This window comes from Mercurialis annua, linkage group LG5, assembly GCF_937616625.2.
Source record: "Mercurialis annua linkage group LG5, ddMerAnnu1.2, whole genome shotgun sequence".
NCBI classification, from domain to species: Eukaryota; Viridiplantae; Streptophyta; class Magnoliopsida; order Malpighiales; family Euphorbiaceae; genus Mercurialis; species Mercurialis annua.
The window spans coordinates 53,563,336-53,587,592 of record NC_065574.1 but is presented as its reverse complement, the minus strand read 5'-3'; the positions used below and the strand labels follow the sequence as shown (position 1 = coordinate 53,587,592).

General features: G+C 32.1%; 2 protein-coding genes, 1 non-coding gene and 1 pseudogene across 3 annotated transcripts; 2 read left to right on the top strand and 2 right to left on the bottom strand.

Moving 5' to 3' along the window:
- Window positions 1-1,382: 1,382 nt before the first annotated feature.
- LOC126682058 (uncharacterized) lies at window positions 1,383-6,689 on the bottom strand (annotated as a pseudogene).
- A 5,842-nt stretch (window positions 6,690-12,531) lies between these two features.
- On the top strand, window positions 12,532-14,631 carry LOC126682057 (uncharacterized). Its single transcript, XM_050377613.1, has one exon. The coding sequence runs from the start codon at window positions 12,532-12,534 to the stop codon at window positions 14,629-14,631; it is 2,100 nt and encodes a 699-aa protein (XP_050233570.1).
- Window positions 13,120-13,226, bottom strand: LOC126685238 (small nucleolar RNA R71). Its single transcript, XR_007643349.1, has one exon. It is a non-coding gene; the product is annotated as a small nucleolar RNA R71 (small nucleolar RNA).
- A 459-nt stretch (window positions 14,632-15,090) lies between the features above and the next one.
- On the top strand, window positions 15,091-22,776 carry LOC126682771 (tobamovirus multiplication protein 1). The gene is made up of 13 exons (XM_050378531.2): window positions 15,091-15,506; window positions 16,587-16,637; window positions 17,462-17,495; window positions 18,393-18,479; window positions 18,559-18,610; window positions 19,599-19,776; window positions 19,903-19,998; window positions 20,262-20,322; window positions 20,977-21,041; window positions 21,506-21,580; window positions 21,671-21,746; window positions 21,863-22,029; window positions 22,394-22,776. The coding sequence occupies exons 1-13, from the start codon at window positions 15,399-15,401 to the stop codon at window positions 22,415-22,417; spliced, it is 1,074 nt and encodes a 357-aa protein (XP_050234488.1). The 5' UTR covers window positions 15,091-15,398; the 3' UTR covers window positions 22,418-22,776.
- Window positions 22,777-24,257: the final 1,481 nt, after the last annotated feature.

Here is a 24,257-nt window from a genome sequence, read left to right as displayed (position 1 = left end):
ACAGTAAAAACACTTAATAACAATCAAAATCATAAACCCTAAATTTGTTATTCTATTTTTAAAAAGTATAGCATAGCAATATCGTGTTTTTTACTAAAAGCGTGAATTAGTAAAATTTTACCTATAATCAGTTAATCTAAAACTACATTATTAGGCAACTTTAACTATTAAAATCACTTAATTAAAATAGATCTAACTTAAAAAAATTTGGATATTAATATAGTCCGCACCACCATCTACGACTTTCATTTTCACTCGAACTTTATTCGACATTTGTAAGATCTTCAAAATTAACGTCAAACTCAACTTCTTAAATTTTTACATTCAAATCAGGTTTTTTTCTACCTTTTTTGATCAATTAAAACTCTTATTTAGATTGGTCAAAACAATAATTACAAATGACATTTATAAAGTTTGAAAGGTCAACTACAATATTTCTTTAAATCTGTTTTACAAAATAACGCTCGGAAGTGTCTGAAAATAACCCGAAAATAGTTAACCTAAATTATAATTTATTGGTTAAATAAGAGTTTTTTTTTTTGAAAAAAAAAAACAAACTAATTAGGCAATTATTGCCCAATCATTATCTGTCTCAAATGATTGGGGAGAGAGTCAATTACTCTCTCCACAGTCATTGGGCCGATCCCCAATGATTTGGGATCAGGCACCAGCCCGCCATATGAGATAGCGGGCTGGTGCTAATTACGGTGATTATTAATCACCGTAATTAGCACCAGCCCGCTATCTCAGATAGCAGGCTGCGTGGACCCAGGCACAAATTAAGAATTTTGTGCCTGGGAGGAACAAATCCGGAATATTTGTGTTTATGAGACACTAATATATCAAAAATCCTAATAAAGCATCATTTATCCAAAAAAAATTAATCTTGAAGTTAAATTTCCATTAAAATTAAAGAACAAATTAAGTAAAAGAAAAAAATTACTCCATTGTTTCGTAAGAATTAAAAAAATGGCTATTTTTTTAGGCACAAAGATAAAAAGTGTTATGTTAGTTAAACATAAAAGTATTAAAATATCTCTAAATTTTTATCATATAAATATTAAATGTGTTTCTTGATTTTTAATCATTAATTAATGGTATTATAGTTTCATGAGCTTTATATATAAAAATTATATTGGCAATATTTATATTATGGCTTTAATTTTTATAAACTATTGATATAGTAAGTTTAATTTATGGTACCATTTATAGAAAAAAATTGCAATGGTAAAAAGAAACCAATATCATCATCATTTTTGTTTTCTCACCACCATATTTGAGATGGAAATCGGATCAAAACCTATAGACTAGAAGAACTTTTAAATTGATTTAAGCCGAAACAGATTGCACAACAACAAAAGATCTAGGAACATTGACAAATTATGACACCACATAAATTTAAAATTATCTTCTAGATCCGCTTTATGGTGAACCACTCTCATATGAGTGAACTCGTCTCATATGAGTGAACTCGTCTCATATGAGTGAACTCGACAATTTTAGAACATGAAGTTCTTCTTAGAAAGGAGTCATGAAGAACCCGAACTAGACACACAATACAAATAACACGAATAGTTCGTCCATAATTTTTCAAACCCTAAAAACACATAATTAAAAGATATTTCTTATATAAACCGAGTCCATATAAACTCCTCCAACAAGAGCTAATAGTCTAGTATAAACGCGATCTAGATAATAATTTTCGGATAACAAGATTTGCCCGTTTCCATAGTCGAATCCCGGAGGAAACACGCTGGGTGCATTGTCTTGATCAATATCATTAGCTGACGCAAATGGATTGAACATAGGCGTCGGATACTGATAATTACCAGCCGGAGGCTGATCAGCACCAGCACCGCCACCACCAACCACAGCAGCAGCAGAAGAGGAAGAAGCTCCATTATTAGTCCTCTCCTTAAGCTTATTGATCAAATTAGTCTTGATTTCCATACAAGCAGCCTCCATTTGAAGCAGCTCCTGAACGTTAAGCTCCTCGATAGGCGTATCCCACCACGCCTTCTTCTCGTCGTCCCGTTTGATCTCCCTATGCTTCACTTTCAGATGTTTCTCCTTCTCTTTCTCCACCTCGAGCTGACGAATCAGCTCGTTATGCTGCTGGTTCAGCTCGTCGATACGCATAAGCCTGTGGGCTTCAATAAGAGATTGAGTTGCTGTGTTTGCATCCGACGGTTCCTTGCCAAGAAAGCGATTAGCAACGGCCTCCATAGATGGATGAGCAAAGGAGAAAGGCTTACCGGCCGGAAAGTAAACGAGAAACGCCACTTCTGCCCCGGTTAGAGTGACGAGTTCGCTAGCTTTCTTGTAAATTCCAGACCTACGTTTTGAGAAAGTGATGAGCCTGTCGTGTCTTCGTTCTCGATCCTCTTCATCTCTATCTTTTGTCTGCCTTTTGTTTTCTTGGGTTGACTAGGCTCACCTGCCATTGCTAAAACGTTAGTAATCAGCTGGAAAATAAGTAGAAGAAATGAGAGATTATAAATTTTTTGTTGAATTCTTTTGGAGTGGCATTGAGATGTATTTATAATATAAGAGAAGGTGTTGCATGAATGACTAAACCTAGGTTTAAGAGTATTCTATCACTTTGAAAACGAATTATTACTCATTATCACCATAAAATTAAGAAATGTTTTAATATTCAAATCTAGTATAATAATTTTTTACAGTTTTAATAAGATGTCCATAGTTTTTGATAGTCTCAATAAGATATAATTTCTAATGAATAATTTAAACACTTTGGTCCGTTAATTTTATGAATTAAAATAATTATATTCATAATGTGTCTACTACTCAAACTTAAATTATAATTAGAAATAAAAATTAAGCAAATTCGACAAAAATATAAGTGTTGTACAGTCATGAAGTAATGTTCTTATATTAGGTTGTCATGTTTCCTAATGTCTTTAACTCACTTGCACTACCAAGTATAACTACCAATATGACCTTATATAAAAAAAATCTAGTTTTTATAGTATGAAACTCTGTTTTTCCCATAAGAACAATTAATCTGCAACATTAGATTTGTTTCTTTATATAATTATGTTAAATTATCATTAGTGTTAATATAAGATTAGCAATATCGATCGCGATCATAGAGTCTTGATTTTATAAAATATTATTCGCGATCGTAGAGTTTTGATTCTATAAATCATTGATCGTGGTTGTAGAAAACTTGATTCTATAAAATAAAATTGTAAAACCAATTTGCTCCATGCTTTCACATAAACAAATTAATTGAAAAAAAATTACAAAATTCAGATAGAAACAAAAATGGGTTCAAGGCTAACAAGTGAGGTAATAATGAAAATGCTAAAAACAACCATATGCATTTGTTAATTATGATGATGATAGGCTTATTTAATAATTACTGAGTTTAGTTGTCATATGCTATAAATAAGCGGAAGCCTTATCTACTGCATGCTCTTAATAATACTGTATAATTAAAATCCTATAATTAACAGTAAAAAATTTATTGGAAAACTAAGGATTAGTGAAGAATGTTTATTGCATAAAATAATTATGTCATGTCATATTTACAACCATAAAAAATAATTGTGTCATGTCATATTATAACAAGTCAATGTGTATTTACGTTAGGAAATTTTATTATTACTACTTATTTTTTTTAATCATTAAAAATTATCACATGGCTAACGCACAATCGATTTATTATACGAATAACATGACGCGACTATTGCATTGCATAATTTTCCGTCAATGATTTATAAAAAAAACTAAGTGTTAATGATTTATCTACAAAGTTTAATTGAACTCTTTTCCAAGACGTTTATATGTTGAATGTATAATGAGATAGCTATGATATCATTGAATAGCTTGAACATATACTTAAAAAAAATCTAACTTTTTGCCTTCAAAGATTTGCAGAGATTTAAAAATATTAATACAATATAAAAAAAGTTAAGTGTTTTAAATTTTTGTAATTATCACTTAATTATCGACTATTAGAGGAGGAAAATTAAGCGGTAGGATGCGATATTTCAATTTGAAAATTACATTTTTAATTTGTTATATATTTTAATAAATAGTAACTCATACTTTTTTCTTGTTAAATATTGTATTTCCAATAAATTATTATGCAGTTTTTCTATTTTAGGTATGTAGGTTTCAATTTTCTATATACGCATATATGAATTTGGTAATCTAATTAATTAGTAATGTGTTAACAGCCATTATGCACAACTTAGCATTAATGCCAGGAAATGCAAGTAATAGTGGCCCTATTCTCACTAATAAGTTTAGTCACCAACGTAAAAGAAAAGATAAAAATTGGTAAAATAAATTATCTACTCACGAATATATTATATTTATCAAATATATGATGGTCATAATATTGTCAGTTTGCTTTATCATATTTTTAAGTGTTACCAAATATATTTATTCTTAGTTTATAGTTGATGTTATTTATACTAAGTTGGATAAATTTTATTCACATAGGCGAATGATATTGGACTAACTCAACAGCCAATGAGTTATAACTATATCTGACAAAAGTTAAAAAAATAATGCCACCAAACTGACAAATCTCCAACGCTATGACATATCTAACTATCGAGGTAAAGTGTGAATAAGTAAAATATATTTTGAAAGAAAATTAATATATAAGAAAAAACAGAAAGAATAATTAACCAAAAAAGAAAACTCTATATATAATTAATTTTGAAGTTAAATTTCCATTAAAATTAAAAGAACAAGTTAAGTAAAAGAAAAAAAATTACTCCATAGTTTCGTAAAAATTAAAAAAAATTGCTATTTTTTTATCTCACAAAAATTGAAAAAATTATATTAGTTAAACATAAAATTATTAAAATATCTTTGAATTTTTATCATATAAATATTAAATATGTTTCTTGTTTTTTAACCATTAATTAATTGCATTATAGTTTCGTGACCTTTATATATAAAAATTATATTGGTAATATTTATACTATGACTTTAATTTTTGTAAACTATTGATATAGTAAGTTAATTTTTTTATTTAAACATCTCATGATTTTGATCTAATTACCACATTGAGGTTTCTTTTAATTTATCATTACGTTGTAAATAATATTTCAAGCAAACTTTAGCAAGTAGCAAATTTTGTGTATGCATCTCATGATTTTTTTTTGTAATTACCACATTGAGGTTTCTTTTAATTCATCATTGCATTTTAAAAATATTTCTAGCAAACTTTTTAGATTCAAATTTAAATATATCTTTTCTGTCAAAATAAATAAATAAATATCAATTGTTAATTAGGTCGGTGTACATATTCAAATTTAATACTATATTAATCAAGTATTCTGTTAGCGCGTGAATTTTATTTATTTGATTGATATTATAACAACGAAGATATTTAATTTATGGTACCATTTATAGAAGAAAAAAAATTGCAGTGGTAAAAAACAACCAATATCATCATCATTTTTATCTTTTCACCACCATACTTGAGATGGAAATCGGATCAGAACTTATAGACTAGAAGAACTTATAAATTGATTTAAGCCAAAACAAATTACACAACAAAAAAACAAAGGAACATAGATAAATTAAGACACAACATAAATTTAAGACTATCGCCTAGATCCGGTTCATGGTGAACCACTCTCATACGAGGGAACTCGATAATTTCATAACATGAAATTCTTCTTAGAAAGGATTCATGAAGAACCCGGACTAGACACACAATACAAATAACACGAATAGTTCTTTCATAATATTTCAAACCCTAAAAACACATAATTAAAAGATATTTCTTATCTAAACCGAGTCCATATAAACTCCTCGAACAAGAGCTACTGAACGTTAACTCATGTGAGAATAGTCTAATATAAACGCGATCTAGATAATAATTTTTGGATAGCTAGATTTGCCCGTTTCCATAGTCGAATCCCGGAGGAAACACGCTGGGTGCATTGTCTTGATCAATATCATTAGCTGACGCAAATGGATTGAACATAGGCGTCGGATACTGATAATTACCAGCCGGAGGCTGATCAGCACCAGCACCGCCACCACCAACCACAGCAGCAGCAGAAGAGGAAGAAGCTCCATTATTAGTCCTCTCCTTAAGCTTATTGATCAAATTGGTCTTGATTTCCATACAAGCAGCCTCCATTTGAAGCAGCTCCTGAACATTAAGCTCCTCGATAGGCGTATCCCACCACGCCTTCTTCTCGTCGTCCGGTTTGATCTCCCTGTGCTTCACTTTCAGATGTTTCTCCTTCTCTTTCTCCAACTCGAGCTGACGAATCAGCTCGTTATGCTGCTGGTTCAGCTCGTCGATACGCATAAGCCTGTGGGCTTCAATAAGAGATTGAGTTGCTGTGTTTGCATCCGACGGTTCCTTGCCAAGAAAGCGATTAGCAACGGCCTCCATAGATGGATGAGCAAAGGAGAAAGGCTTACCGGCCGGAGAGTAAACGAGAAACGCCACTTCTGCCCCGGTTAGAGTGACGAGTTCGCTAGCTTTCTTGTAGATTCCAGACCTACGTTTTGAGAAAGTGATGAGCCTGTCGTCTTCGTTCTCGATCCTCTTCATCTCTATCTTTTGCCTGCCTTTTGTTTTCTTGGGTTGACTAGGCTCACCTGCCATTGCTAAAACGTTAGTAATCAGTTGAAAATAGCAGAAGAAATGAGAGATTATAAAATTTTTGTTGAGTTTCTTGGGGTGGTATTGAGATGTATTTATAGTAGAGGTGTTGCATGAATGACTAAACCTAGGGTTTGGGAGTACTCTAATGCTTTCAAAATTAATTATAACTCATTGTCACCATAAACTTAAGAAATGTTTTAATATTCAAATCTAGTATATTAATTATTGACAGTTTCAATGAGATATTCATAATTTTTGACAGTTTCATGAAGATAATACTTTTTAAAAGAATAATTTAGACACTAAAAAAAAGAATAATTTTGACACTTTGGTCTGTTAATTTTACGAATGGGAACAATTATATTCAAAACGTGTCTACTCAATTATAATTAGAATCAAAAAATAAATTAAGCAAATTCGACAAAAATGTAAGTGTTGTACAGTCATGAATTCTTAGGTTGTCCTCTTTCCTAATGTAGTCTTAATGTGTCATGAAGGATGATATATTTTCATCCATTAACTGTCTTTAACTCACTTGCACTACCAAAATATTAAAAATTTCTAGTTTTTTTTATATGAAACCCTATTTTTCTCATAAGAACAATTAATCTGCAACATTAGATTTGTTTCTTTATATAATTATATTAAATTATCATTGGTGTTAATATAAGTTTAGCGATCGATCGATCGCGATCGTAGAATCTTGAATTCTATAAAATGTAATCGCGATCGTAGGGTCTTGATTCTATAAAATATTGATCGTGATCGTAGAAGACTTGACTCTATAAATTAAAATTGTAAAATCGATGCGCTCTGTGATAAAAGAATCTTATTTTTTCATATATACAAATTAATTGAAAAAAATTACAAATTTAAGATAGAAACAAAAATGGTTACAAGGCTAACAAGTGAGATAATAATGAAAATGCTAAAAACAACCATATGCATTTGTTAATTATAATGATGATAGGCTTACTTAATAATTACTGAATATGCTATATAAGGTGTTGTTTAGTTGTTTATATGCTATAAATAAGCGGAAGCCTTATCTGTTGCATGCTCTTAATATTACTATATAATTAAAATCCTATAATTAATAAAACATTACTGGAAACTTAGTGTTAACGAAGAATGTTTATCTCATAAAATAGTTGTCATATGTCAGTATTTATAACAAGCCAATAAGCATTTACGACAGAATTTTTTTAATATTTTTCTAATTATTAAAAATTCCACATGATAAACGCATAATTAATTTGTTGCACGAATGACAATGACGCAATGATTATATTGTATAATTTTACGTTAATGAGTCATTAAAAAAAACTAAGTGTTAATGATTTATATATCTATAAGATTATTTGAATTCGGTTCCAAGACATTTATATCTTGAATGTATATGAGATGACTATGATTTCATTGAATAGCTTGAACATATACTTAAAAAAATCTGACTTTTTTCCTTCAAAGATTTGCAGAAATTTAAAAAATAATATATTATAAAAAAATTAAGTTTTTTTAATTCTTGTACTTATCACTTAAATTATCGACTATTAGAAGGCGGAAAAATTAAGCAGTAGCTAGGATGCGATATTTTAATTTGAGAATTACATTTTTGATTGTTATATATTTTAATAAATAGTAACTCAGACTTTTTTTTGTTAAATATTGTTTTTTCAATAAACTATTATGCAGTTTTACCAATGAGTTATAATTCAAATGAAACGTTCGTGAATTCGATTTTTTCCACAAACACTCCTTTTTTTAATTATTAAAAAAAAAACTATTATGCAGTTTTTCTATTTTAGGTATGTAGGTTTCAATTTTCTATATACGCATATATGAATTTGGTAATGTAATTAATTAGTAATGTGTTAACAGCCTATATGGACAACTTGGCATTAGTGCAGGAAATGCAAGTAATAGTGGCCCTATTCTCACTAATAAGTTTAGTCACCGACGTAAAAGAAAAGATAAAAATTGGTAAAATAAATTATCTACTCACAGATATATTTTAGGCTTAAATACACTAAAAAATATCAACTTTAGCGTGTTTTTGATATTTAATATAATTTTTTAATTTTGATAAAAAAATATTTGAACTTTTAAAATTTTACAATTAAAGACACGGACACTGTCTTGGATATAAAACGGCACCGTTTTAAATTGAAATGACGCTGTTTTGGATGTAAAATGTCATTTCTGTCAATAATTAATGACAGTTTAGTCAATAATTAATTATTCAAATCTAGTATATTAATTATTGACAGTTTCAATGAGATATTCATAATAAATTGTAATGCACGTGGTCTTGATTGCAAAAAAATTGTAATGTTTATGTTAAATATGACAAAATTAAAAAATTATATTAAATACTAAAAATCGAGAAAGTTTGTGATTTTTGGTGCATTTACGTCTATATTTATTTATCAAATATATCATGATTATATATTGTCAGTTTGATTTATCATATTTTCAAGTGTTATCAGATATATTTATTCCTAATTCATAGTTGATGTTATTTATACCAAGTTGCATAAATTTTATTCACATGGACGAATAATATTGTGCTATGTCAAAATCAGATGAGTTGTAACTATATTTGATAAAAGTCGAAAAAATAATAGACCAAAAAGACTAAGCTGTAAAATTATGACATATCTAACAATTCGAGATTTTTTTTTTTGATAAAATGATGATTTTATAAAGCACTCTCACAAGAAATGAGAGGCAAAAGATCCAAAAACGGATCAATCAAAAGTTCTACAAAAACAATCCAAACAACGAAAGACATCATTTCCACTAAATGGAAATTGAGGATGAAAGGAAACATAATAACGGACCGCCTTGCAAACACTTGAAAAAGCCAAATCATCATACGAGGTAGAAACATTGTTGAAAAGTCTGTTGTTCCTAGCTTTCCAAAGCTCCCAAATACCAAAAAACCAAATCAACCTCCACAACTCTCTATATGAAGCATTCGAAAACGACATCCAGAAGTTATAAAAGAGATCATTTGAAGAAGGAGTAATCCAAAGAACCCCACATTTACCCAATAAACAGCACCAAAAATTCCAGGCAAATGAGCAGTGAAGAACGATATGAATGCTGGATTCATTAATATTACAAACCAAGCAACCAATGAGGTCAGCGTTTAAAATACCTCTTGAAACCAACGAAGCATTAGACTTGTTGGTAAAAATACGCTTTCATTAAAACAACGAAGATGATAAATGGCATTTAGGATTCACCTTTTCTTTAGACCACTTAAACAGCCTACCTTTTTACCTTTAGTTTACCCAAGTTGAGCCTTAGCTTTATTTTTGTTTATCTACACACTTTACACACATTTTATCTTTTCTCATCTTTCCACTTTCTACCTTGATTGATTTGGCAAATTGACGGACATTGCAGGAAACTAGTGTGAGGATGTAGTAACATCCTAGCTCGTGATTATTTGTTTGACGATCTCTTGATTTTTGTGATTATTAGTGCCTCTTCGAATTCAGGAAAAGTACAGAAAGAAAAAGCTTAGAAAAAGAAAAAATGTATAAGAAAAAAAAAAAAAATCAGAATTTTGAGCTTAAAAGAATAAAAAAATGAATTGAAAAAAAAAAAATTGAGAATTCGAGGAAATAAAAGAAGAGAATGAGAGATTGTATATTTAGAGAGCTGATGTGATTAATTTTCTGGTTTCCTTTGATCTATGTTGGTTTGTTAAGTCATGTTTACCCTTTCTTTTACCTTGTACCATACCCTATCCTAAACCCCATTACAACCCGAATAAAGTCCATTTTGATTTGTGTTATTGACTCGACTGAGTAGTGGAATGATGGATTGCAGGCAAGCTTATGGTAGGATTAGAATGTTTCAATTTTGAGTGCTAATTTTTGAACCCTTAAACACATGAGTGTTAGAGTGTACCTTGTGAGTTATTTTGCCATGTGATTTTACGATTCAAGCATTGTTGTTTTTGCTCATAGGACTAAACCGTTTGTTACCGTTGCTTTTGGTGAGTTCGCATGCTTTGATTTAATAATGCGTATTAGGTTCAAGTATGAGTGAACTTGTGTGAGTATTCTTGGTGGCATTGATTCATGTCGTAATTTTAAGTAAGTTGGCTTGGTTTATATTCTCTTTGTGTAGTCGGTTTTAAAAGCACGATTTAATTGATTCATCACTATAGGGGTTTGAAAAATGCTAATTTCTTGTTGATTATTGACATTCTATTTGATTTGGGCCATAGCATGATTCGTTTCTTGCTTGAGGACAAGCAAAGGTTAAGTGTGAGGATGTTTGATAGGAGTAAAATTACTCATATATTACCGTTGTTTTACGAGTTATTTACGTGTGTTTAGTGATCATTTTTATGCATATTGGGTCTCATTTCTTTGTTGAGCGTTTCAGGTACTACCACGTAGATTTCACGGAGTTTAGGACCTAATTGGAGCAATACGGTGAAGTCTAAGCAAGATCGGAGTTGGATAGGCGTTTCGAGTTAGTGTCGGAGCTGTTTCTGAGAGTTTGGCTGAGGGAAGATGGAAGGCACGATGGAACCAACGTGCCTCGCATCGTGCCTCCAGTCTTATACATGCATTGAAGGAGAGGCGAGATGGAAGGCACGATGGTAGCATCGTGCCTCGCATCGTGCCTTAGGAAAAAGTGTGCTGAAATTGCAAGGCACGATGGAATCAACGCGCCTTCCATCGTGCCTATCTGCTGAGTTGTCCAAAATTACGTTTTGACCCCGATCTTTCATTCCGATTCTAAAATTATGAAGGGGCGACTTCGGGACTTCACCAAAATACGAATCTAAGGCTGACAACGGGTATATATAGTGGTGTTTACAACCAAATTGGGGTTCGCTTAGTTCGTTTACCATTCTATTAGACTAAAAACACTAGATTAGTTTTATTTTCAGTATTAGTTCATCGTTCTTCGATTTGATTACTTTTTGAGCTGGATTTTATTCTTCGATATTATATTGGGATTTTTATGCAAATAAGGTACGATAATTCAGAGAGATCTTTTTCATTGTTTATCTTATCAATTATGAATTCCATATATTATGTTGTTGGTTTATCTTTGATCATGAGTAACTAAACCCATCGTGGGGATTATTAATGGGATTTATGCCTGTTTAAATAAATTGGATTTATGGGTTGTTGTTATTACTATGTTTTAATTATTGTTCTTAATGCTTGAATTTATTTAGCTAATTTATTCATTGTCATGTGTTCTGGTTTTAGCTTGAGAGAGTAAAACTGAAATAGACCAATATAATTAAGAACGTAGGAGTTAATTGCACGAGAGTGAATTGACAAATACGTGTTCTTAGGGTTTGCTTCACAAACATCAATCAATTAATTATTTAGGTTAATTATAACACGAGAGTGAGTAGTTGCCTATTGATTGTTTAATTGACTGTTTTTGCCTGCAATTGCTCGAGAGAGAATTTTAGGTGCTTACGATTAGCCTGAACCTTAGTAAAACAACCAAATCCATATTCCAATCTGATTGAACAGCATAATGAAAGTAAATAATCCCTGCTTTACCTATTATTGTTTAACATCAATTTAATTTCAGCTTTAGTTTATTAATTTACACTAGTTTAATTTTGTCTTTAATTTACACAACAAAACAAAAATATCTTTTCAACTATCCAAATCGAGTCTCCTAGCTGGTTGTATTTAGAAGCTTTCTCTGTGGGTACGATATCCGGACTTCACAGTCTGTATTACAAGTTGGCATACGTACGCTTGCGTATTTTTACCAACAAGTTTTTGGCGCCGTTGCCGGGGAAAGCATATCTTTAACATCTAAGTTAGGATAGCTTGGCTTGTTTTAGTTTTTATTTTTCTTGTTTTACGCGTGGTATTTTGTTGTTTGTGTTGTTTCAGGTACCCTTCTCATAGTGTATGCATAATACACGACGTAAAGGACTACCGCTAGAACCTTTTCAACAAGATCTCACTACCTTTGAGCGAAGTGTCCGAAAATCAGCTCAAAGGAATCAGAATATGGCAGACGAAGATGGTATCCCACCTGGTTTCAATCCTGTGGTGGATAATAGAGTTCCCCCACAAAATCAGCAAAATCTGCAGGATGTGCAGGGAGAGAATAATGGCGGACAGAGAGTACGAACATTGATGGAGTTCTTTCAGCCAACTGTGGGCAACACTACTCATGGTTATTTTGCACATCCTGTACTAGCAAACCACTATGAGATCAAGACAAGTGTCATTCAGCTGATAGAAGCGCGCTGTCAATTTTATGGGCTACCTAATGAAGATCCGAATCAACACATCGCCGATTTTTTGGAGGTGTGTAGTACATTCAAGCTCAGCAACATGACAGACGATGAAGTTTGGCTGCGCTTATTCCCATTTTCTCTGAGGGATAGAGCGAAGCAGTGGATCCATGCATTGCCTAGAGCGGGGATTAACAATTGGTCAGATTTGGCAAAAGCCTTCATGAGCAAGTACTTCTCCATGGCAAAGACTGCAAAGCTGACTAGGGATATTATGCTCTATCAGCAACACGATGGAGAATCGATACATGAAGCGTGGGAGCGATACAAGGAGATGCAGAGGAAAGTTCCTCATCATCACATCACTAGAGAGAATCTGATCCAGAATTTCTACAATGGGTCAACTGAGTTGGGGAGAAGCGCTATAGATGTAGCTGCAGGAGGGTCACTAATGAGGAAGACGACCGATGAGGCATTTGCCCTATTAGATGAGATGGCCATAAATGGATGTACTTGGCCAAACGAGAGGGCAAAAGTACCTGCGCAAAGAGGAGTAATGGCAGTCAGTGTTGATCCAGCTGTGGAGAGTCTGAAAGCGAAGAATGCCTCACTGCAAGCTCAGGTTGATATTCTTATGAGGCAAGCTGCAGGAATGACTATGGGAAGTGTTGCTGCAGTTCAGAGTAGCTGTGAAGTATGTGGAGATCCTACCCACGTGGCAAATGACTGCTATGTGATGGGACATGCTTTCAATGAGCAGGTCAATTTTGTGGGAGGACAAAGACAGGGCAATGATCCATATGCTGCTACTTACAATCCAGGATGGAGGAATCACCCGAATTTCTCATGGAAGGATACTGGGGGTAATGCCAACAATCAGGCAGGTCCAAATTTTCAAGGAGTACAAGGGCCACAACAGAATCAGGGCAACGTCCAGAATCATGGAAACTTCCAACATCAGAACAATAGGCCTCAGCATCCACCTGGTGTTCAGCAAAGAGAGCAAGGAGAGTCTCTTTATAGTAAGGTGGACAAGATGATGGAGTTAATGTTGAAGAATGAAGCAGAGACGCAGCAAACATTGAGGAATCATGCTGCCACTATCCACAATCTTGAGTTGCAGAATCAGCAGATGGCCCAAGCACTTCAGACTCGAAATCAAGGGGGTTTACCATCCACTACTGAGGCAAATCCGAGAGAGCAAGTCAAGGCGATAACACTGAGAAGTTCAAAAGTGTTGCCTGAATCTCATGTAGAGAAGGTTGTAGTAGAGGCAGAGAAGGAGCAGTGTGAGGGTGGTGCTACTGAATCACAAGTTTCAAAACCATATACTCCACCTCCACCATATGTTCCTAAGGTTCCGTTTCCACACAGACTGAAGAAGCCACAAGACACTTGGAAGTTTCACAAGTTCTTAGAAACTTTCAAGAAGCTGCAAATCAATATCAGCCTGGCGGATGCACTCAGAGGGATGCCGCATTATGCCAAATTCTTGAAAGACATTCTGATGAAAAAGCGGAGCTGGGACGAGAGTACGGTTCCATTTACAGAGAATTGCAGTTCAATCAGTTTGAGCAAGTTGCCTACAAAGCTCGAAGACCCAGGGAGTTTTTCTGTTCCCTGTACTATTGGTGATTTAGAAACTGCTAATTGTCTTTGTGATTTGGGTGCTAGCATAAATTTGATGCCCCTTTCTTTGTTTAGACAGCTGCTTGGTGATCAACAGGTCAAAACTGCTAATTTTCTATTGAATGCTTATACTATTTGAGCTTGCTTTTTGGTCACAAAAATAGTTGGTTTGCACAGATTTTATAAATTTACAGATTAAATTGCACAAAATTAGAGTTAAAACATAGTAGATATTTTTTATTAAAAGTTTAAAGATGTATATGTACTTTTGCCTCAATAAATTTTTAAAAAGGAAGACTAAAATGATCTAGAAAAGAAAGGTCAAAAAGGTATCACATGGAATCTTCCTTAGACCTTATTTTAATGTTGATGTTTGTGATGATAGCCACCGCAATCTTTCATTTAAATAAAATAAATAAAATAAATAATAAAGTAATAAAACTACTTAATTATTAATCAAATTTATTTAAATTTTACTAAATAAAATTAATTATAATTAAATTTAGTAAGGCGTGAAATAAATTCTCTATTTTCTATTTATGTGGACTTAACTATCAGACGATCGATCCGTATCTTTTCCATTTTCCACAATGGAAAAGTTACCATTTCCCTCCTCAAATTTAATTTCATTACCATTTTCACCACACACCCCGAATATGAAGTCATAAAATTGAAAAAAAATTAGAATCCTGAGATGTGAAAAGCTAAAAATCAGCAACAAACAGATCTTCCATGAAAGATACCTTCAAAAAAAGATTGTGTTTTTAGTCCGTACACTGTTAAAGGACCAATTACCCACTTAATAAAACCCATTCTTTTTTTCATTTTGGTTCTTTTTTCTTCAGTTTTCAGAAGAACAAAAATAAAATAAAAAATACAGGGGTGTCTGTGTAGTGAGTAGAAAAAATGTTGGAAATAAGAGATGGGTATTGTTGTTTTCCGAAGGAGGTTGTTGGTGTTAATGTGGGTCTGGCTTTTGTTCATTGCATTATTGCTTTTCTTGCATTTTATCAGGTTTGTTTTCTTGCCAATGTCTTTGTTTTTTTGTTTTGGTATGTGTTTGTTCTGCTGATTCTGTGGAATTTTGAATTGTGTTTGGTAAATTGTTGACATTTGGGTTTTAATTAGGAGAGTTTTAAGTTATAGAAATGATGTTTTTTTTTTATAATTGGAGAAAGATGGCGCTTGTGGGCGGTATTGAACCCACGACCTTGGCAAAATGCTGTACTATTTGAGCTATTTCTCATTGGTTAGAGAAATGATATTTGAGCTCGAGTGGAGTTTTTCTTGTGATTGTTTTTTACTATTAGTGTAGTTTTGTAAATGGGGTTGTTTATATGTGTTTTGGTGATAATGTGGAAGGAGAATTTGTTATTTTGATGGAATTGTGAGTTGCAATGCCTAATTGGGTGGTAATATTTGAATGAAATAGAATGGGAATTTCCAGTGTTATGCATAGACTTGAGCATTTTGGCTGACTGACTGGTTTTTTTTAATGTAATTTTCAACTTTGTTTGCTAAATTGGTTGTTTTATATAGACTAATCATCATTATGATTTCACACGAAAGGGAATGAGGATTTTTCGATGAAAAGAATACTCTCTAAACCGGACTTGAAAGTACTTTTCCATCAGACGGCTGTTGCCATGTTACATTGCCAATTTAATTTGCAATTATATTCTAAAAGAAATGAGAAGCATGAGGTGGAGTAGAAAGTTTGAGCAACTACTTTGGCTGAATAAACTAACTTGGGTTCAATGTTGTGAAAATTTGATGTCATTATATTGTCCTTAGATGCATTGAGCAGTTCTCGGTAATCTTTTACATGCGAGTAAAATGTCTTAGAGATAGAATCTATTTTGCGTTTTTGTGTGCGTTCCGTTATAAACTGATTGTATGTGAAATAAGGCCCCTTAACGTTATTTATATGTATATAAATAGTAAATTTATTTTGGAAGTTGCTTTTCTTTTTGTGCGTGTGTGAGAGAGACGGAGGCCACATACATAGAAAGATGGAATACTGGCCTTACAAGATTACTCTTAATGGATGCTTTTGTTAAAATGCTTAATAACTGTTACTACCCTTCTTTCCAGCTTATAAGGATTCATTCGAGGAACTCACAGCTTGGTTGGACTCGACAAAAAGTAAGTAACTCATCATACATCTTCTAATGCAAATTTAGACTTCTTTTCCATCTGGTTGTATATATTGATTTGCTAGCTAGATTGACCCACTATCATCAGACTATTAGATAAATTGAGGACTTGTGTCTTGATTCAGTCTAGGCAAGTTGTCTGGCAACTTAAGGAAGCAACCAGGTTTGAGCTAGAAAGAATCTGGTCTTGCCGCTAACCTTATTGGAATCTAGACAGCTGGGTGGACTGATGACATGTTACACTTATGGAATTCACTTAAATTTAATTATTTTAACTTTTTTAAAATAATCAATTCTACTAATTTTTTTTTTAATTGAGTTATATGCAAGTATTGTTTTATCTTTAAACTTCTTATAGTTTATAATTTCAGCTCTTCATCAGATGATTATGACACATTTTTGTAAATAGCTGTTCCTCTGCATTTGATCATTCTACTTTTTGTATTCATGAATTTGTATTCTCCTTATTATGAATGGCTGATGAAATAAACTGCACTGGACTCCTTTATTCATAATAGTATTGTTTCAATCCCTCTTTGCCTTATTGGCATGACTAAAGAAAAGAAGACTACTGAGAAGTTGTCATTTTAAACGAGGTACTAATGGTAAAACTACATAAATTGAGGGCTAATAGTGTGTAGTTTCATGTTGGGAAGAGTGAGAGAGGAGGGAGCATCAATCTTTTAAAAATCTCCGTTCAAATTAACCAATCTAATTGCGAACTGTGATGCATGTATTTTCTTATGAAATGTTGTTTGTATAATGGCCGTTTTCTGTAAGAGGCATATTTTGATAAATAATGTTAAATTACAGGTGTTTCATGTGTTAATTGGATCTTCTAATACAGGTAAGAACTTCTAGCTCTTTTGTGACATATCACAACTCTTTATGGTGCATTGGTAGATGCTGTTACCATGTGTGCTCTGTATAAATGAGTCTCTGGCCTTTCTAAAATTGGGCACTTCATTTTACTTATGTTATGTGAAATACATTCTATTAAATTATTTGTCAACCTTTTTGTTGCATTTATAGACATGTTCATTAAATTGCTTCAATCATGAATTAAGGTGTGCACTGTGCAATGCTCCAACTATATTTTAGTTTTGGTTCTTTTTCTCAATTTTGTTAGCAGCAAGATGCCAAGAACAACACGCTATTGTAGAAATTATTTGCAGTCTGTCTAGTTATGCCATTGTTATGGCCTAAGGTTTCATCTTTGTGACCTTAAGGGCTCTAAAACTTTTGGAAATTATAGCCCAAATAGACAACTCCAACTAACTTGGGTTTAAAGCTAAATTAAGTTGAACTGAATTGAGAATATGTAAATCAGAAAGGCTCAAGAGTCCGGTTTAAATGGGAATGGGGTGAGACCGTGAGAGTTTACGGAGAAGAAGAAGGAAGCTTCGATGGTCGGAGCTCCATAATTGATACTACATTCTTGGAGCAGCATAAAGATATTGAGAAGATTTGGGTTTTGTTTTATGGGTTTAGTTAGCGGAAAAAGACTAAGAAAACAATTATGATGTTGTATTTCTTTGTCTTGTTTCTCTCTTTCAACCATCTACCATATGATTCTTTAATTTATCTTGTTTCTTGATAAGTCTCTTGGCTTCATGTAAGATTTTCTATGTTTGCAACTTTTTCATGCTCCAACTAATTATAATGTTCTAAGGTATCATAATAATAGAATGAGTATATCTTTTATTACTGAATTTTCAAATTGAATCGCTCGGTTCTATGGCAGGTTACTTCATTTTTTTCATCATTACTGTCATTGCTATCTGTAAACGGTGGCTGTGCTGGTCTCATTCTTGTGGCTTTATCTTCATGGGTATACCTTCTTTTCTAAATAGATACTAGTGGCCTGTAAGAGTAAAAGTATATGAATCTTTTAATTTTATGTTTTGCAGCCTTACCAAAAATCCTGTCTTTTGCTGTATTTCTTCTGCTACTATCATTCTGGTATGTTTCTTTATTGATGCTATTTTCTATTTAAGCATATGAGATATTGAATTAAAATGAGGATAGAATTTCAACTTAAGTAAATATAACCTTTCGCCATAGGTGCACTATCTAATTTGATGGTGTAAGAATTCATGCAGTTCTTCCATTCCTCTTATCTGAAAGGTTTATCATGATAAATGGAACATGTATCAGTCTCAGGATAGAATGTTCTACTGTTTTTTTTTTCACAATTTTTTCTATAGCTGCAATAATGATATAGAAAGTAACCTTTGGGACCAAGGGATGCTGCATTTTGGTCATTGTCTAATGTTATGTGGTAACTGACTGCTCCAAATATTCTTTTTCTTCTCTGGTTTAAGTGTCTTGATTTGAATTAGTTCTCTCATATAAAAACCAGTAATTAAATTCCAGAAGTCCAAATTCTACTTCAAGAGCTAGAAAGAATGTTTTAGTAGTCCTTATGATGATTGGGGCAGTACTTCGAAGTCACACGAAGTGAGAACATCTAGTTTATTATTTTTTTCTTCTACTTTTTTGTGGTGATTGCGCCCTTTTGCTTGTGGACTATGGTCTATATTAATGTAAGTAATTAGAGCCTTTAATAGTTGTGGTCCTAGTCCCTAGATTTTTAAACAGGTCATATGAAAATGATTTATTTACACTTGATAGTTGATACTGCATCATATACAAGCTTTTGGTTATTATATTCCCTTTTATTAGAAGTTCATTAACTGGTCCTGTTAGTGATACGGATGCTACTGTTTGTGGACACTGGACTGAACTCTGATCCATTATCATGCGGTATTCTTCAAGTGTCTAAATGACTTAATATGGCATTCAAGTGCTTGGACTTTCTCAAACTAATTCTTCCACAATTTTACTTTTCTTTAATACATAAATATTGCTCTCAAAGTTCTTGTAGTTTTTTTAAAAAAAAAATCACTGCTCCTTTACGATATGTTTTTCCTTGTGGAAATTTCCCTAGGGTTGACCTTCGCCATCAAGCAGACGATGAAGAATGTGAAGAGGAAGAATTTAGTTTTCATGAAGCACTGTTAGAAACAAGATTCGATGTCCAAAATTCAATACATGCAGATAGTCTACGTGTATGTTTACCTTTTCGGTTAACCCGTGTTGGAAGCCGTCAAAAACTTGTGATTTGGGTATGGATAGGATGAAGAATTTCTACCAGTTTGTCACCATCACATGCATAAATCTTAGGTATATGTTAGTAATCGTGCAGTCGTATTCTAAAATTTCTCAAAATGTCATCTCTGTGTTGTTACCAGGTTACTGCTATTGTATTTATTTTGATGATGGCATTTGCTGTGCTAATGTGGATTGGGATGGATTACAGCTTTATCAATTCATCATTTCTAGCCACGGTAAATGATACTGACTCCTTTCATTTTCTTGCATGAGAGAAATGGAACATCATTGCAGAAGTTAGATTTTCTTCTCGAGACAGATTTGTCACATTTTATTACATGAATGATGAAACACTATCAATTTCCGGTTGCATCTTTTAAAAGGAATATTTTGTTATGGTAGAGAGATGCTATGTAAATTTCTCAAAGTGTCTATTTACTATAGTAGATGACAGGCGGCGAAGATATACTGTATTTGTTATAACGGTAATCTCATGCAGGTGTATGTGTATGTTTTTGCCATCGCATCACTATTACTGGGAGGAGCATTAGCATGTTATGGTGAGCAAATATCATGTTGTGCTATTATACTTAAATGGATGCTCTGGAATTGTTTTCTAAAAAAATTACATGGACTACAACGCTATGAAGATCGATTTTCTTAATATTTTTGAAAGTGGATTACTATCTGAGAATGGAGTTAGAAAGCTATGTAGATAGCAGAAAGTAGTGTAGTGAAAAGATTGCAAGGTGATACAAGTTTAGCACATCATTTAATCAACTTCATAATTTCATATAATTTAGTTGCGCGTCTTTGGAAGTTGACTAAAAAATTACAGGTTCGTGTCTGCTGCAGCATTAATGGAAAATAAAATTTGCATACACTTTTCATGTGAATCTCTAGATTTTGTTTTGAAGTATTAGTCATTTAGCATCCAGATAGTTCAGTAAACGGAAAGAAGATAATCCTTTCAGAATTTTGTAGTTTAATAATATCCCTCAGTAGAATATAGTTATTTGCTAGGCAGAATATTAGTGCTTTCTGAAATTTAGTTAGTTTTTTTATTTAATCTATTGCTACCATATGGTGTCTGGCAAGAGAATCCACGTTTTTCGGAATTGTACAGTTAAACTTCATTTCATATGTAGGTCTGTTCTATCTGCTGTTCTGTTATCATAAAAAGCTCTTTAAGTTTTGCTGTCTTTTATGTTTAGGACTTTTAATATGTTCGAAAATGAGAAGAGTTAGATCTGAAAGAGCTTCTTCGGAAATGTGGAAGGTATCATGTCTAGTGCTCCTTCATTAATTACTGTTGGATACATAGTGTGTCAAAATTAATGTTTTACTACAGCAAAGAGTCATCATGGTCCCTGAAATTGTGAGTCAGAGTCAATTAACTCACACTTGGCCATTTTAATCAATTAAGGACAATAGTCTCTATTTTTATGTCAATTAACCCCCAAATTGTACAAAATGAACGAATTTATAGACCGCGATGACCCAGTTTTAGAGTTAATTGATCTAAAAATAGAGAGTATGAGCTAATCGACTCTGATGCACAAATTCACCCCAATGACCCTTTGCTCTTCCATTATTTGGATACTGATCTGATGTACGTATGTGAGAAAGTATTAATAGTGTCTTTTAAGATTGCTTAAGAAATTGGTCTTATGTATTTGACAAATCTGGGTCCAATATTTCTTAAGAACAACTGCAATTTCTGAGAACATGATGTGTATGCAGGTTGCAGGCTTGGCTATTGTTTCTGTTCTTTGTTTCACTTCAAGTGCTTTTGTTGCTCTTTTTACTCAAATTCCAGTATGTAGTTTTCTTATGACTATATATTTTGTGCTTACATTTTCAAGCATCGCTAATCAAGCATACTAATTCGTGTCGCCGTGATTGCAGGTCCTCTATTACTGCCAAAATCTTGACAAAAGTGGTGTTTTTACTTCTCTTTTACTGATTTTATATTACTTCATAGGTATTAAGTGCTATTTTCATTTCAAATAAAAAATGACTTGTGTAATTTGGCGAAACGAAACTCCTAAGTCTAAATTCCAATGTTTTTTGAGATTTTAGTTTGTTATACTTTGTTAGGTTCTTCGGTACCGTCAGCATTTGTGCTGTGGATCATGAGGGAACTTCCACCTGCTATAGTAGCTAATGTACATGAAGAATCTAGAACAATTGCTTACGTCACTGACAGTTCAACTGTCGTACATAATTCTCAGCGTTGGACGACTGCGACAAGCTTGCAGAATCAGGTTTGTTTCTTTCGTTCTCGTCTTCAATTTAGTTCTTGTCCTTCAGTTCTTGTATAGTAGTTTTATGTCTGCAACATAGGTTGTGTAGTTTTACTCGCTGTTTACAAAATTCAGATTATTATGTACAAAAAGTCAAAACACGAAAACCTACATGTCGCACGGACAAGGAAACATAAAACATTTCTTCAGCTGTCTTAAAGCCACATGTAGCACAGAATTGGAAACACTAAAATGGAAAGTTCTGAAATTTCAAAGCATTTCGGAAAATGAAAACAAAACATCATAACGTAAGGGTCAAGTTTCCATGCAACACATCTAGTAATTCACTTCTTAACACCAATAATCTCGATCTTTCTACGTGCAGATATCAAGAGGTAGTCCTATATAAAGTTGCATTAACCGGAGCGCCTAAACAGAGTAAAAGCGTGCGTGCCTGCTAAATTCGAAGGACGCTGGAATTTTGAACAAGTGTTGCGAAATAGAGTTAGAACTGGAGTCCTGAAGAAGAAGATGATGAATTACATCCATGACAAAGCAGACAGGGTTGAACCGTAAGGTTGCCATTGCAATATTCAGATATTGTAAATATATATTACCAAACACAGCTTTGCTAAATAGGGGAATTCCCCCTCTCTATTTATACAAGGCATTCTTTGTTGATGCATGTTATTTTGAAAGAAATGTGCAAATGGTGTCGGAACTTTTCAATTTAATCGATTTTAGTGTTCTAACTTATTTTTTACTCAATTGAGTTGTGTAATCAAATTTGAAAGTTTTGAGTTTTCTTTTTGTTATTATTAGAAAAAGATTATGATAATCTTGAAAAAGAGTTTAAAATATTAAAGAAAATTATTATTTTAACATTTTTAATAAGGCTTAGTCATTTAATATTTTCATTTTTTCAACTTTTTTCATATAAATTTTTTGAAGTGTTAATTTTAATTTATTTTTTAATTTTTGGTTTCAGTTATAGCCATGAGCTCAAAATAGAGTAGAAAAAGTTCAAAACTATTATTTATATTGTTTCATATTGTTGCTATTTTTTTTATGTTAAATTTTTTAAATATGAAAGGCATATTCTTTTCACCCCAATTTAAATAAATGGCTAAAATGAAATTAAAAATTGAGAACTCGCTACAATTGATGTTTTTAAAAGTTTTGATATAAACAAAAAAATAAAGTATTTTCAAAGATTAAGCCTTTTAATAATGTACATGCATTTTATCTTCTTGTACGATTGTTATCTATTGGCTTAACAACCCATGTCTTCAGGTCCTCAATTAATAAACCTTAACGTTTATCAACAATGGTTTCAAAATAGTTTTGTAAAATATTTAAAATATCACTTATGAAAACAACATTCGGCATTGTTTCAATTAAATTTGGAAATGGTCAAATCATTTTTTGATGTAAAAGATAATAATTTATATTCTTATTAAAATTAGACTTAGGCCATCTCCAATAATCCTCTATTTTGCCATTTTAGAGTAAAAATCATCTCCAATAGTACTCTAAATCCCACTTTATTATAGTATACCTTATTTTTTTACTCTATATATAGAGTCACTTCATAATAGTGTGCCTTAAAATAGAGTACTATTGGGGTTGAAAATAAAGTAACTTTATTTTACTTTTAGTTTTTTATTTTATAATAAATTTTATTATTAAGTATTTATTAGTTTTTGTTACAATATAGTCCAAATAAACATGTCCGATATAGTCGAAAATTTAAATATGTAACACTGAACAAAATGGATTTGTATTTAAAAATTTATAAATAGAGTAGATTTTAATATTTTTTATTATTTAATAAATTTTATTTTTAATAAATATAGTTATTTATATATTTAAAATTGTATGAACTTATTTAAAAAAATTATTATTAAAATTAATAATAGATTTTATTATAAATAAATATATGAATGTATTTTGTAAATATTGAATAATTTATAGGTGTAAGTGTAAAATGTGTAAATAATTTATTAGATAAGAATATGCTAAAATTATTCTTTTAGTGTAAAAAACTAGAGTCAACGATTGGAGATAAAACACTGTAACAGTGTAGTTTTGGTGTAAAATTCACACTATTTTACCTTCTACTATTGGAGATGCCCTTATTTGCAGAACATACAACAAAATGAGAGATTATTCTCACAGTTACGGGCCTAATTTTCATTTTCGATATATACAATATTGATCTTTTTCTTTTTGTACTTTTTGTTTTATCA